At 51.1% G+C, this 13,402-nt stretch overlaps 5 protein-coding genes across 5 annotated transcripts; 1 reads left to right on the top strand and 4 right to left on the bottom strand.

The window, feature by feature from the left end:
- Positions 1-121: 121 nt before the first annotated feature.
- On the bottom strand, positions 122-619 carry COCVIDRAFT_103952 (hypothetical protein; the record flags this gene model as incomplete). Its single annotated transcript, XM_014699356.1, has 3 exons — positions 122-178; positions 234-432; positions 495-619. 3 exons carry the CDS (start codon positions 617-619, stop codon positions 122-124), a joined length of 381 nt encoding a protein of 126 aa, XP_014554842.1.
- Positions 620-4,262: 3,643 nt separating this feature from the next.
- Positions 4,263-5,955, bottom strand: COCVIDRAFT_103973 (hypothetical protein; the record flags this gene model as incomplete). Its single annotated transcript, XM_014699355.1, has 6 exons — positions 4,263-4,527; positions 4,582-4,977; positions 5,048-5,306; positions 5,362-5,496; positions 5,563-5,725; positions 5,932-5,955. The coding sequence occupies 6 exons, from the start codon at positions 5,953-5,955 to the stop codon at positions 4,263-4,265; spliced, it is 1,242 nt and encodes a 413-aa protein (XP_014554841.1).
- Positions 5,956-7,123: 1,168 nt separating this feature from the next.
- COCVIDRAFT_39306 (hypothetical protein) lies at positions 7,124-8,107 on the top strand (the record flags this gene model as incomplete). The annotated part of the gene is made up of 1 exon (XM_014699354.1): positions 7,124-8,107. The coding sequence occupies one exon, from the start codon at positions 7,124-7,126 to the stop codon at positions 8,105-8,107; it is 984 nt and encodes a 327-aa protein (XP_014554840.1).
- Positions 8,108-9,073: 966 nt separating this feature from the next.
- COCVIDRAFT_39305 (hypothetical protein) lies at positions 9,074-11,890 on the bottom strand (the record flags this gene model as incomplete). The annotated part of the gene is made up of 6 exons (XM_014699353.1): positions 9,074-9,214; positions 9,266-9,406; positions 9,514-9,988; positions 10,072-11,188; positions 11,273-11,618; positions 11,687-11,890. The coding sequence occupies 6 exons, from the start codon at positions 11,888-11,890 to the stop codon at positions 9,074-9,076; spliced, it is 2,424 nt and encodes an 807-aa protein (XP_014554839.1).
- A 514-nt stretch (positions 11,891-12,404) lies between these two features.
- Positions 12,405-13,027, bottom strand: COCVIDRAFT_17494 (hypothetical protein; the record flags this gene model as incomplete). The annotated part of the gene is made up of 2 exons (XM_014699322.1): positions 12,405-12,669; positions 12,837-13,027. The coding sequence occupies 2 exons, from the start codon at positions 13,025-13,027 to the stop codon at positions 12,405-12,407; spliced, it is 456 nt and encodes a 151-aa protein (XP_014554808.1).
- Positions 13,028-13,402: the final 375 nt, after the last annotated feature.

The following is a 13,402-nucleotide window of genomic DNA, read 5'->3' as shown; positions in this document are numbered from 1 at the left end:
TTTCATCCAGGCACTCCAGTGTCTTTCCCATTACATAGACCTTCCAGTTTTGTAGACTCCCACTCTCATCGCACATCCCAAAAAAGTATTTGGGAAGCTGGTTTGATAGTACTCGCCGCGCTTAGATCTGAAGGCGCTCGACCTTGTCCTTAAGGGTGCGGATCTGGCCCATCAAGTCCTGTATCTTGTTAGTACATGTGATTTCCTTGCAATTGTCAGTTTTGTCAACTTACAGAGGCTTCGTTTGTCGTGATGCTGGCGGCGATAACGGGCCTGGCAACGCCACAGGCACGGCCGAGAGCCATCTTGGAAGGGACGTAAACGTATGGCACGTTCTTGTCCTCGCACAGCAGAGGCAAGTGCAGAAGGATGGCAAGAGGGGAGGTGTCGGCGGCGAGGATGATCAGCTCACTGATACCACGGTTGAGGGTCCTAAAACGCTGATTGTTAGTCATTGCGCTTGATTCTTCGACAGTCGCATCGGGTATGCATACTTGGTAGCTTCGTTGGCACCCTTCTTCAGCTGCCTGTAGTGGGTAGCCTGCTGAACAAGGTCGAGAATCTCTTGCGACAAGGCCTGGTCAGCCTGGGGCCACGCGGCGCTGTTGTCCTCGGCCATTTCGAAGGTTGCGATAGATAGTAGAGGGTTGAGAGAAGGGTTCACTGCTGAAGCTCGTCCGAAGGGGGATTCCTACGCTCGATTAGCCTATGCGACTTGCGCAGTGAGTAGGCGACTTACACTGCTCGCTCGCCCTGGAGATATTTGTCGGTGAAGATGGTGGATAGTTCAAGATGTTGGAGCTTGTAGAAAATCAAAAAAGTTCCAGGCCGATCGCCTTGGCGGGTCTCACGTGCAGCGCTAGTGGTGCATGTGCTTGTCCGCTTTTGGTTGATGAGGCTGCGTCTGGAAGTCACGTGATCTTGGTTACTCTAATCCTATGTAGATGCGTTGTGTTATATTTCGACATTCATAGGGTTTGAAGCTAACAAGTCTGTTGAATATCAATCTGACCTGGAGGCATGCACTCGAGTCTTCTTAGCTCTCTGGTAACTTGGACCGATGTTATCAGAATGATCTATGCACTATTGCTTTTTATGATTGCCCACGTCGCAATGTGGAAATGTATAGAACCTGATGTTTTACTATTGTACTGTAATTTTTTCGGTCAACTTCAAAGAAATACATCGCACAGCGTATTTTTCACAGAAACACATGGACGGTTTTTCATATACCCCTTCGGTTGCCCTATGAATGTATTTCAAGAACCTACCTACTGCATCTGGCCCACTTAAAGTGGCATAAATAATAGCCAATACAAACCCTCGTTTTAATCACACAAACGTTGAGGTATTATCAAGAGAATGCGGCGGGAATATGAATAAACATGGGCTCTGGCCTTTGACACAAAGTTGTAGTCGAATTGAAGATCGTGAGGATGGAGGTTGAGATTTTACATCGCGTTAGTGTATCCTTTTTTACGAGTAGAGGAGTACAAAAAATCTTATATTTCGCTTTGCGTTTCGACATCTACATAGCATGTTGCTCCTTGAAATTCTCGTGTGGCTAGGTAGAATGGATAGTATGGAGATTGCTGAACAGACTTGTGGCGGACTTAGTCATAGCCGTGTTTTTTTTTCTATTGAGTTTTCTTGTTCATGTGCATTGTATACTGGATGTTTTTTCCTCATTGGAATTTCGAGAAAAGAGGGGTGGAGTGAGAAGTGTGAAGTGACAGGGAGGAAACGAGTTAAGAAAAGAAGAAAGCTTCTACAATAGCCAAGATCGACTATTAACATTGATTTGCGTGACGTTTTGAGAAGCATTTCTGGTAGCATACGTTATAGTATTTTGATATCAGATAGATGCAGTGCTAATAGCTCGAATCATCGATTGGTTGCCTCCCAACACGGCGTGGGAAGAAAGAAACGACTGTGGTCATTAATTCTTAGCATTGAGTAATATCTCTCTGGATCGGAATCTACCGATTATCATATACTGTTTGGGTATCTCAGAAATGGATAAGATACTAGATATCCATGTATTGGGAACTAGTGGTTCGCCTCCTAGACACAAAAGTCCAAGATCAGGATACTAGCAAAGCATATATCCTAATCCAAAAATATAACCATCGTTCATTTGAGATGCTTGAACTTGTACGAGTGGAATGAAGTCATCGACATACCCGATAATGAAACTCGCAGCAGGAATGTGCCAAGGCGTCGACATGGAAAAACAATACCTCTAGAACACCCGAAAAATATAAAAAAGGGACCAAGGAGTAGTCTAGCCCTCTACCAAAAAAAGCCGTTGTAAAATAACGATCGACCCGGACCCCCACACCGCACAGTCTACATAACGCTCATCCTCAACCACATCTACCGGTGGGTTGTTAGCACTTAAATCTCCCCTTCTTCCTCCCAAGTATTCCCTCATCATAACCGTTCGCTGTCCCCAAAAAAACAAAATAAGAAATAAGAAATAAAAAGACAAGTCAAACACTTAGAAATCTATTGCGTTCCTTTACCGGCAAGTTCATAACAGCAATAATATTACACAAAAAAGCGTGACACTGGCCACCCCCGCCCCGTCAGAACTAGCTAGGCTTTACGGTACTTACACTAATAACTTTATCCCAACTAGCTAAAGCCCCCCCCCTCTACATACACAAACGCCCCAACGGATGAATCGAACGCTTGAATTGCCCTAACTCCAGCCCCCGGTTATATTACCAATCCCAAATCGCATAAATTCGCAACTTATCATTTGCTTCAAACGAACAAGGGAAGTTAAGCGGCCAATTCTCAGACAACTGTGAATTTGCACTCTTTTATTCCCTAATGTCACTCCCTGCTTTCTGGGAGGTAGGTACCAAAAAAAGAAAGAGAGAGAGAGGCACGTGCAGAAAAATTCGGGTGCACTCTCGTATGATAATATGTACGAGGTTTAAAAGCGAAAAAAAAAAACACCCCCAGCACCTCCCGAATATCTTCGGTATTTGTCTACTTGCGCCCCCCACCCCCCCTTCCGCGCGGCTAAATCTGAGGGTGGAGGGGAGGGGAGAGAGTATATTAAATGGGGGTGTGGGTTTCAGAAATGGCGTGTGTGTCTCGTGGTGCGATTGTCTCGTGGGGGTACTGTTTTTTCCTCCGTAAAGTGAGTGGGGGGGTTGGGCTCCGGAGTGTGTGTGTGTAGTTTTGCTTTCATAGCAGGAGTGATTACTTATAGAGTGTGAGATTTTGGTTATTGGGGGGGAAAGCCAAGGGAATGGTGAAGGGAGGGAGGAATTTTTTGTAACTACGTACGCAAGCCGACGTCAAAGATCACGCAGTCGAATCAAGCTTTGCTCCAAGCTCTCTCTCTCTCTCTTCCAATCAGCAGTGGGAAAGGGACGGGCAATGGGGTTGTCAACTGTCGCGTGGGCAGCTCTGACTCGCATGATCCCATCGCTCAGCAAGGAAGAACGAGTGGTATGTGAGTACACTGCCTCAACCACGCCGACGGAATCACCCAGCACAGTGGCCACGCCCAGGGCGACCATGTGTGATGCACAAAGTGGATCCTACTCTCCATATGCACTGACGTTACGCCTCTCCCGTCAAGTCGGAAGATCGCCTCAGGGTCTTAGCGAACGAAAAAAAAGAAGCATTCACACGGGAAGGGGGAAAGGGGGGGGGTCCATGGAGTTGAGACAAGACAAGCCCAAGGGTAGTGACATTGCCTCGCCAAGGGCTGGGCTAGGGAAGGGGTGACAGCAGTTGGTCTATGCAAGACGATCACAGGACTAGAGACTAGAAACCGGTCGGAGCTGAGATGTGCTAGTAGTAAGTATATTAGCCTATCCGTTCTGTCGGAGTGGATTCACCCGAGTCCGGTCGCGGGAACAGGCTAAAGACAGCCCGAACGGGGGGGATTTTTCTTGCTTCGATCTTCGCATGCCCCTTCCTGGGGGTTCTGCAGGGCGCCACGTTGTGGGGAGACACTAAAAGGGCTTGCCCTAGCATGGATCTGACAGATCCGGCGATCGCTCAAACCTGGTCGTCGAAGTGGAGTCCATTCACGCGTGGGTCAGTGCGACCGGGAAATATGCCATGATACACTACACCATGCCGCCGATCTGGGGGTTACATGTAAACAGTAATTGCGTGTTTCATGGCTGGGAGTCAAGCAGGGGTGAGTAGGAGCAAGGAGGCCACTCGGGCGGTGGTGGGAGCTCTGCTCAAATGAACAGTATAGTACGGATTTTACTAAATACCAGCGTGATCTACTTTAGCGACCAGACGCCATTTTCTTCAATGATATCGATAGGACGGTTTTCGTCCAGAGATCTTCGGCCGGCCTCCAGAATGGCTGTTGTCGCGATGGTGTTCTTCAAAGTTGGTAGTGGCCGCGCATCCAATTCCTCGAGAGTGATTTCACCCGCGTTGAGCTTGTTGACAGCATCAATGAACTTTTCAAATGAAATGTATCCGTAGCCAATTTGGCCTGCAAAGTTGCCCTCTTCATCAGGGGCGTACTTCATGTAGAATCTGTAGCTGGTCAGTACGCGAATCGGGGGTTTCTCCGTGTCCACTCAAACTTACGGGTTGTACCACAGCAAGCCGGTCTCGTCATCAGTGACGTCGTAACCGCGCTTGGCCTGGTTGACACGAATTTCTCCGGTGGATGCCATGTAGTGGAAATACTGATTCGAGTGCACACCTGCCTTTTGTGGTGCTGCCCAGCCAGCTGTGTAGACACCAGTTCCAACTTTGCTGGGGTCATCCTTCTTCACCCAGTTAGTGAGCAATGTAATGGTATCCTCGGTAGCGGGATCGCAGCCCAGCCCGGTAGCGATTCCCTTTGCTGCACTCGCCATGACACGTACTGGCTTCCAACCAGGAACCATGGACTCGTTGATATCGATGTGGTGAGAGTTCAGGTAGTAGGAAATGTCGGAATCCACACCGGCCCATGCCTTGAAAGTCTCTAGCTGGCTCCTGGAGGTCTAATTAGATACTGCTTACATTCTGCGGCAAATTAAGAAACCAAGGCGGAAAAGAAACATACTTTGGCTGGCTCATGTACGAGTAAAAATAGTTGAAATCGCCCAACTTCTGCGCCCTGAAGCGCGCATCAGCGTACGCAGGGTCGTATCGCTTGTGATGCTCAATATAGACAAATACATTGTGCTTCTTTGCTTCCTCGAGGAGTTTTTGGTGGTGTTCTAGCAATTTGACTGCGGGCTTTGTGATGAGAACGTGAATTCCACGCTCAATGGCGTAAAGGGCAATGGGGTAGTGAGTGGTGTCGGGCGTAAAGATTGTAACTAACCGACGTCAGCGTTATTGCAGGGGTAATTCTACTATCAACTCGTAACTCACTCGCACTGCCTTTTGGAAGCGCATCAATCGCCGCCTTGTAGGCATTTGGGTCCGTCTTGCCCTCTTTTGGAAACTCCTCAAAAGACACGTCCAAATTGTTGTATGCCTCGGAAATGTTCTTTTGCAGATGCTCACCTGACGTCAAATCAGCGCCTTGCATATTGGGGGCATATGCAAGTCCGGGGCAGCATTGTTACTCACGGATTGCAGGGAATTTGCCGCCGGATGTGCCGACCATGGACAGTTTGCCCACCTTGCCCCGTCTTCGGAGGTCAAACAGTGTCAAACCTACGACACCAACCTTTTTGTCAGACTTTGAGGCACCGCCTCCGACGAATCCGGTCGTGTACTCTCCAGTACCGACCTAGACGATGCATTAGTGTATAGTTTCGCTAACTTGATTGCGCTCATACGAAAGTGCTTGAGGGGGCGACAAATAAAGCCGCATGCAGCTTTCAGTATTGCATGACATGTCACGAGCTCGAGAGCAAGCCATGATGGGGTAAGAGGGAGAAAGAGGAGGAGAAAATAAAAACGCGTTGCCGACAAGGAACTGCTAGCAAAACTTACCATGAGAACTTCTACCGGCGCCATGATGAATGTCTGTTCTGGTGATGGAATGGATAGTCCGACCAGGCAATTGTGAGCAACTCCAGCAACTCCAGCAGTGTCAGTCGTTCACGGGATTTCAAGAGAGGGAATTCAAAAAAGGGGGACCAGCTGAGGGCTTAATTTGAAGAGGAGTCTGTAACCAATACCCGACACATGGCCTCATCGGCGTTTGAATGCATGTCTAGATGGCGGAAGATATATCGCCAAGCAGCGCGATGAGGGGCACGAGGGGCACGAGGGGCGCGCATGTTGTGGCCACAGCCGCGGCCGGATGACGTTAGAGCCATGGTGCTGTTCGTGGGGCTGAATGCGCTGTACTGTATGTATTGAAAAAAAGAGGAGGCCCTTGCAACGGCGGTTTTTTTGTTTTGCTGTTTGTGCACAGTGCAGTATGATAGACTCTGGTCGGACAAATAGGATCCGCGTCAGCCCACAAGCATTGGGGGCTGGTTGGGTGTCAGCGGAGGGGAATCATGTTGTACGTAGTAATGGGTGCGTGGTTACGGGTAGTGGTGCGAGGGTGGTGGTGGGGAGGGGGGCCTTGCAAAGTTTCCCCAGGGCCAAGCACAGAACCCCCCACGTTGACCACGGCGGCCGCCATTGGTGGAAGAACATAAATGTAGCATTTACAGGGCAGACGTCGGGGGACGGCGAGACTGCGTCTGGCATGCCACCTTGTCTTGCGCTGCAGCATGTTTCCATCCGACAGCCGCCGTGTTAGTCACTACTATACAAATGGCCGCATTCTGTTCCCGCCCTTCGCGCTCATGTAACCCGAGAGCCGTCAGATGGCCCACCGCGTTGCCCCCCCGGGAGTCTGATGCTGTCACTGCCACAGGCGAATCGAGGACGCGCAATCAGTGAGATATTGACCACGGTACCACGATTAGGCTCTGCCGCACCTAGCTCTTCTGGCCTCTAATGCACCGACTGTCTCCATCTCGCTGTAGTATTAAAGCTGACCAGACCCGTGCCCGGCCATGGTGGCTGCTAGTTTTTTTCCTTCATCCAAAATCTTGTATTGCTATCCATCCATTGCTATCTATACGTATATACATATACATATACAGATATATACATATCCCTCTCTTTTCTTCCTTGCCGTTTACGTGCATCCTGATTTGATTTGCGCCTCCCCCTTGTAGCAATCATGGCATCCAACGGTAACGGCACCAATGGCCACACCAAGCAACGCACGCCTCTCCGACCAGGCATCTACTCGCCTACCATGACTTTTTTCAACCCAGAAACCGAGGAGCTAGACATTCCAGTTATCAAGAAGCACGCAGTACGACTTGCCGAGGCCGGCCTTGTCGGTCTGGTCACCATGGGATCAAACGGAGAGGCCGTGCACCTATCGCGAGCCGAGAAGACTGCAGTCACTCGAGCCACACGTGAGGCTCTTGACGAGGCTGGCTACCAAAACGTGCCCGTCATTGTAGGCGCATCCGAGCATGGCATCCAGCTCACCATTGAGCTGTGCAAGGAGGCCGAGGCCGCTGGCGGCGAATATGCCCTCATTCTGCCCCCCAGCTACTACCGCTACGCCATTGACGAAGACGCCATCTACGAGTACTTTACCAAAGTAGCAGACGGCTCCCCAATCCCCATTATGCTCTACAACTACCCAGGCGCCGTAGCCGGCATCGACATGGACAGCGATCTCCTCATCAAGCTCGCCAAGCACCCCAACATTGTCGGCACAAAGTTCACCTGCGGCAACACAGGTAAGCTCACACGCGTGGCTCTGGCCACCAACGCCTGCACAGCAAAGTCCAACAGCGGCGGCTACATGGCTTTTGGCGGCATGGCCGACTTCACCGCCCAAACCGCTGCCAGCGGCGGCTCAGGCATCATTGCCGGCGGCGCAAACGTTATCCCCAAGACGTGTGTCAAGGTGTGGAATCTCTGGGCTGAAGGCAAGTACGAAGAGGCCTTTGAGCTGCAAAAAGTGCTCAGCAAGGGCGACTGGGTCTTGACCAAATCTGCCATCCCAGGCACAAAGTCGGCCATTCAGTCATATTACGGCTACGGTGGCTACCCTCGCAAGCCCCTCAAGAGGTTGTCGCAAGAAAAGGTTGATGCTGTTGCTGAGGGAATCAAGGAGGTTATGGAGGTGGAGAAGAGTTTATAATTTACTTGTTCTCAGGAAGAAAAGAAAAATAGATATCCTTGTTTTGTTTTGTTTCGTGTTTCTGGTGTTACGTTCATGTTAAATCTCCCCTCTGAATGTCTGCATGCCTGCATATCCCCTTTTCCTGCTGACTTGAAGATACAACCACACTACATACACCGGAACCCAGCCAACTAGCGTCACACAACTAGTTGCGTGATATAGAGAGAAAAAAAAGAACAGTCTTACCTGCTACTACTAGACCCCGAAGCGGTCCCCCGGAATTCACCACTAGTTTCCATTCTTTCTTTTTTTCTTTTTCTGGCTATTGTGTCCATTGGTGCCTTTCCATGTCACACTCACTGTCCATTAGGGAACTAAAAAAATACACTGTCTCCTCTGGTCGACACTACGTCGGCGCCTTGACCCAATACAGAAGCTGCACCGACGACGCTAAAGGAGCATCTTTCTGAGTGTCCTCCCTTCGCTGGCTAGTCTCAGACCCTGATTCATGACACCGCACCCCCATGTAACCCACCCAGCGCACATCTAGGGGAAAACGGCCGTAACACTGCGTTTTCGCTTCCTTCTTTCCCCTCTCATTGGCTTACTATGATTGGTGGACACAAGCAACGGGTGGTACAAGAAAGGTAATCGAGATGAGAAAAAAAAAGTCAAAATACGAGGCATCGGTACCCGTTTGTTTTGCTTGATTGCATTGCTCCTAAATCACTTCAAGGGAGAGAGAGAAGAAAGAATAAAAAAACATTACGGAACAAAAGGTTTTGAGTGTAAAAGTCGGGTCGTAACGAAGCGAAGCGCGCCTTTTTTTAGTTTTCCATGCCATCATAATCCCGCGCAGTTTCCTCCCAAATAGTCGTAATCGTACAAATCCCTGGGTAATAGTAGTGTTTTAGCCAAACCAGAATCCATCCAGTTTGCTCCCTGACGCCGAAAATTCACTTGTTTAATGCAACCCAAACCTATCTAAATTGCTAGACCGTTGCCTAAACTGGTCCATCGGTATAGCGAGAGCACCTCTCTCCGTTTGGCTGGTGTCATCTCCCTCGCATGGCCATGGCCCTTGATTTGAGCCAATGTGGATATCATAACTTTCCGGAAGTTACGCTGTGCGAAGTCAGTACCCTGCAGATTCGAATAATCACACAAACAGCTTACCTGATACTCTGTGTTGAGCGTCACCACAGCGGCTTCGTGCGCCCGTACAATTGTTTCGCAGGCACGGATCACATTCTCGTTGGTCTCGGTCGACAGCTTGTCGGCCAAGAGCAACAGAATCAAGCTTCCTTGGAGCAGATACTGTTGATTGGTTAGCCAGGTTCTCTACAAAAGTAATGTAACAAGATTAGGGCTGGCCATGTCTGAAACTGCCAAATCCCATCAAATTAACACGGAGTCTCACTTACCATGCCGAACAGGTAGGGCATAAAGGATAGGTCGGGATCGACATCCAGAATTACATCGACTGCATGGGCCGCTGTGATGGCGTTTGAAGTCGCGGCGAGGAAAGACGGTGAGCACACCCACATGTTGTCGTCTTCCAAAAGCGCTACTGGATCCCATTTGCCGTGCAACAGAATATGAAGCACGTGCATGATGTGTGTGGCGTATGCGGCAACCTTTTTTGTTTGGTGAATCCATTCGGCTCGAACCGGATCCGGTGTAGTGTTTGGTTGTGCTTCCTCATTCGGGCCGCAGCCGTATTGCGCTTTGAACTCCTCAATACTGTACGCGTACCGCTCCAATTGGCGGGTAATTTCAGCCTCATGAAGTTCCCAAGATGACCGCTGACCGAACCTTGGGTGGTTCTTTTGCGCATTCAAATCTACAATGTCGCCAAGGATTGTCATCAGCGGCAAGAAGAAGCCAAAAACATCGTGTCTGCATCACGTCAGTACTACTCAAATGACGAATCGTGGGAAATGAGATCTCGGGAATGTCTCGGGTAAGGGACTTATACGTACGATGTGCACTGGAAATTGAGTCCCCGCTTCCGTGGTCCTGCGTGTCCAGTGTAGAATTCACCCTGTTGCCAAAGAGTGTCGGGGACTGGTTGAAATAGATCCTCGCACTCATTATCCAGCATGGCCAGCGGGCGGTTATAGCAGAGTCCAAGATGTCGATCAACCATGTAGAGCAGCCACCACAACCGTCGCCTCTCCTCTTTCATTTCTTCGATGATGGCTGCAGCTGGGGTACCTGCAGGCGCTTGAGTACCGGTACCGTCAGTTACGCCAACATCAACTTCTCCATCAGTCGCGTTTCCTTCGTGTTCTTTGGGCGGCTTTTGAGACAGTTCTCGGCCCAGCTTTAGCTCCCTAGCTAGCGACCATGCCGCGTTCCACCACCTCAAAGAAGCCGCCTTGTACTCGCTTGCTGAAGTAACCACCCCAAGGTTGATATATGTAGCAACGTCGTCTAGCGTGCTGGTTGGTGGCAATGCTCCGTCTGCTCTTCCGTCGTACCTCCCTATTACCCGATCCACGCCAAAAGCGTCGTGAGCAGCAGAGGTAACGCCAGGTCCAGGGGTGAAGCCGTGCGAGGATGGAGAATGGACCAGGGGTTTCAATAGTTCGACGGTCAATTTCCACAGTTTTTGGCTAATGATGGCTCTTGCTGAAGGTGATGAGGTGAGATAACTGGCCTCGCTGGTTTGAGCTGCAACCCAGAGCATACTGGCTAACAGGGCTGGACTGCATCGCCTCGGGTTATGTTGACGCAAAAAGCTCCGTTTCCTAAAGACGGATCCAAGAATGTATGGTGAGACGGGCTCCATGAAGACGGACGAAGAGCTCTGAAAGTAGAATTCGAGAAGATCGCAGGCGGTGGGGATGTTCATGATGCTACCAAGATGTGGTAGCAGCGGCTTCAAAACAGGGTATCTGCAAGAAAGCATGGGGCCACTGTGCTGTGATGAGTTTGCGCTAACGCCTGACTGTGGCGATCCAGTGTCTGCGGAGCCATAGCTGTGAGGTGAGGACTGTCGTGCGGCTTGTTGGTAGTGCATGTGGTAGGCCATGTTTGCGTATTCAGTGGGGATGGATACTGGAGTGCCATTGGAGCCGGGTATGAGGTGGATGCCTGCTACCTGTCAGCAAATCCAAGCCAATGCAGAGTACTTTGCATGCATGTGCACAGTACTCGAGGCTTGGTCGTTCAACGTACCATTCATGGCATACATGAGCTCCTCGCGCGGCATCTCGGCGTGCATTGGGGGGTAGGCGGCACCTGATCCAAGGAGCAAAGGGTCGATCATCATGTGGTTGACAGGAGGGTCAAAAGCGGCGCCAGAGTTCAAAGCCTGCCAGTCACCTGTGGGTAAGCCGGTCTTGGTCGATGGGAAATGCTGTACGACGGGCGTTGCTTCTGATTGCGACCATACATCCTCTTCCATTTCGTTCATGACGTTGGGCCTCTCAAAGTAACCGTTGATTCCATTTGGCGTCTGTGGGCTACCGCCGCCGCCACCGGCAGCAGCTTCTTCTCTTTGCTTCTGGATGTGTCGCGGGACCTAGGCAAGGTGAGTTTTGGGGATGCATGGATGGGGTTGGGTGAGCGTGGGGGTGTGGTTATGCTTACTTTTCCTCTGCGTTTCTTTTCACGGTTGTACTGGCAAACATATTCAAGTTCTATGCAGCGCGAGCATGGTGCCTGACCGTTACACCGTGTGCGCATGCGGTGGCAATGATCGCATGCGCGGCTTACTCTGCGTTTGACTGGTGCTGAGCCTCTTCGCTCAATCTTTGCCGCGTCCTGTGGTGGTGGTGCTGTTGTGGACTCCATGTCTGTTGAAGGTTGGTCAAGTTGAGAGACGTGAGTCCAAGTGAGAGCCTTTTTTGTTTGGTGCTAGAAGGGATGGTGAGCAATTGGAAGAGGTCAAGGCGGCAAGGGCACGGAGGCGGACGTACTGAGGCAGAGTGATGGTGGCGGCCTCGACGAAGAGGCGAGAGACAGTTAGGAGAGAAGCAAAACGGGAGTGACGTCGGGGATGAACAGTCGAGGAGGAAGGAATCGGCAGCGGTAAATCTGGGGACAAGCGCGGGTCATGGGATACTTGGGGAGCATATGTGGGCCTGGGACAAAGGTATAGTGGTGCTAACCAGGTGCCGAGGAGACAGGCGGGCCAGGACGAGGGATGCAGCGACGGTTTTGCAGGGTCAGTGTGACGATCTGTGGCTTGAAGATTCCATGCGTCCACGCGGGCTTCGAGAAGCGAAGTCTGGTGTGTAGCAATATCAGAGGACGGAATGTTTAATTCCAACACCCATGCATGGATGTACGAGGGGCGGCCCATTGGCTACGGCAACCAGGCTCTGGGGCAGCTCGTGGCAGGCATCACGACACGGCTGGCAGGGGGACCGTTGGCGGCGCAAGAGGGCGCCATTGGAACGGGTAAAACGACATTAGCCGGTGGTTGCTCACCCTCACAGTCGAGGGCAAAAAGCGGGGCTGCACCACCACCACCGACGACGACGACGACGCACCCGACTAACAGCAGACTAGCAGGCACGCACACTGGCAGACTACTGCGGACCTCTCTCTCTCTCTGTGTGTGCGTGCGCCTACGGTAAGTAGGTATCACTGCTGGCGTGTACATAGACATGTACATAGTACTGCTATTCCAGGCTGCCCCACCCATCTGCCCGCACCCATGTCCCTGTTCATGCCCCATGCCCATGTCCATGGCACACTCGCACTTGCACTCACTCTCACTCAAACTCACTCTCACACATTGACGCTAGGTACTCGAGTAGACGCCAGACAGTTCACGCCTAGCGCCTCCCTTTGTCCATTCTGCTCGCTGGTTGCTGCTTCCTCGCTCGACGTCGACGACGACTCACCGCACGTCAGCTTTGCCGCCCATCCCTGCTGCCTGTTCCTGCGGCCTTCTCCAGGTTGTGGCTTGTCGCGCCTGACCATGACAAACGCTCCCGCGGGGCCGAGTCTGCCTGTCTCTCTTTTTCTCTTTCTCCCTCTGCCTCTTGCGTCGGAGCCATTGTATATATGGTAAGTACGAGTGAGTAAGTAAGTAGTCTAGAGTACCTAGGTACATGGCATGCCGCTCTCTCCCCACCGCCACGCCTCGCCTCGGCCAATACCACATGCACACGCTCCGCTGCCCGCTGCTGCTCGACCATCCCATGTACATGCTACTACACTGCTTCCTTTCTCGTCTTGTTTCTGCTCCTGTGCCCGACTGCTGAAACGCCCTCGCCCTGTCGTTTCATACCCACTACTGCTACTGCTAAATAATAACAATAATAATCATGCTCCTGTTGTTGCTCCGTCACGCCC

The sequence above is a fragment of the Bipolaris victoriae genome (assembly GCF_000527765.1).
Source record: "Bipolaris victoriae FI3 unplaced genomic scaffold scaffold_63, whole genome shotgun sequence".
Lineage (NCBI taxonomy): Eukaryota > Fungi > Ascomycota > Dothideomycetes > Pleosporales > Pleosporaceae > Bipolaris > Bipolaris victoriae.
Note: the sequence above shows the minus strand (reverse complement) of the source record. Positions and strands in the feature narration are given on the sequence as shown.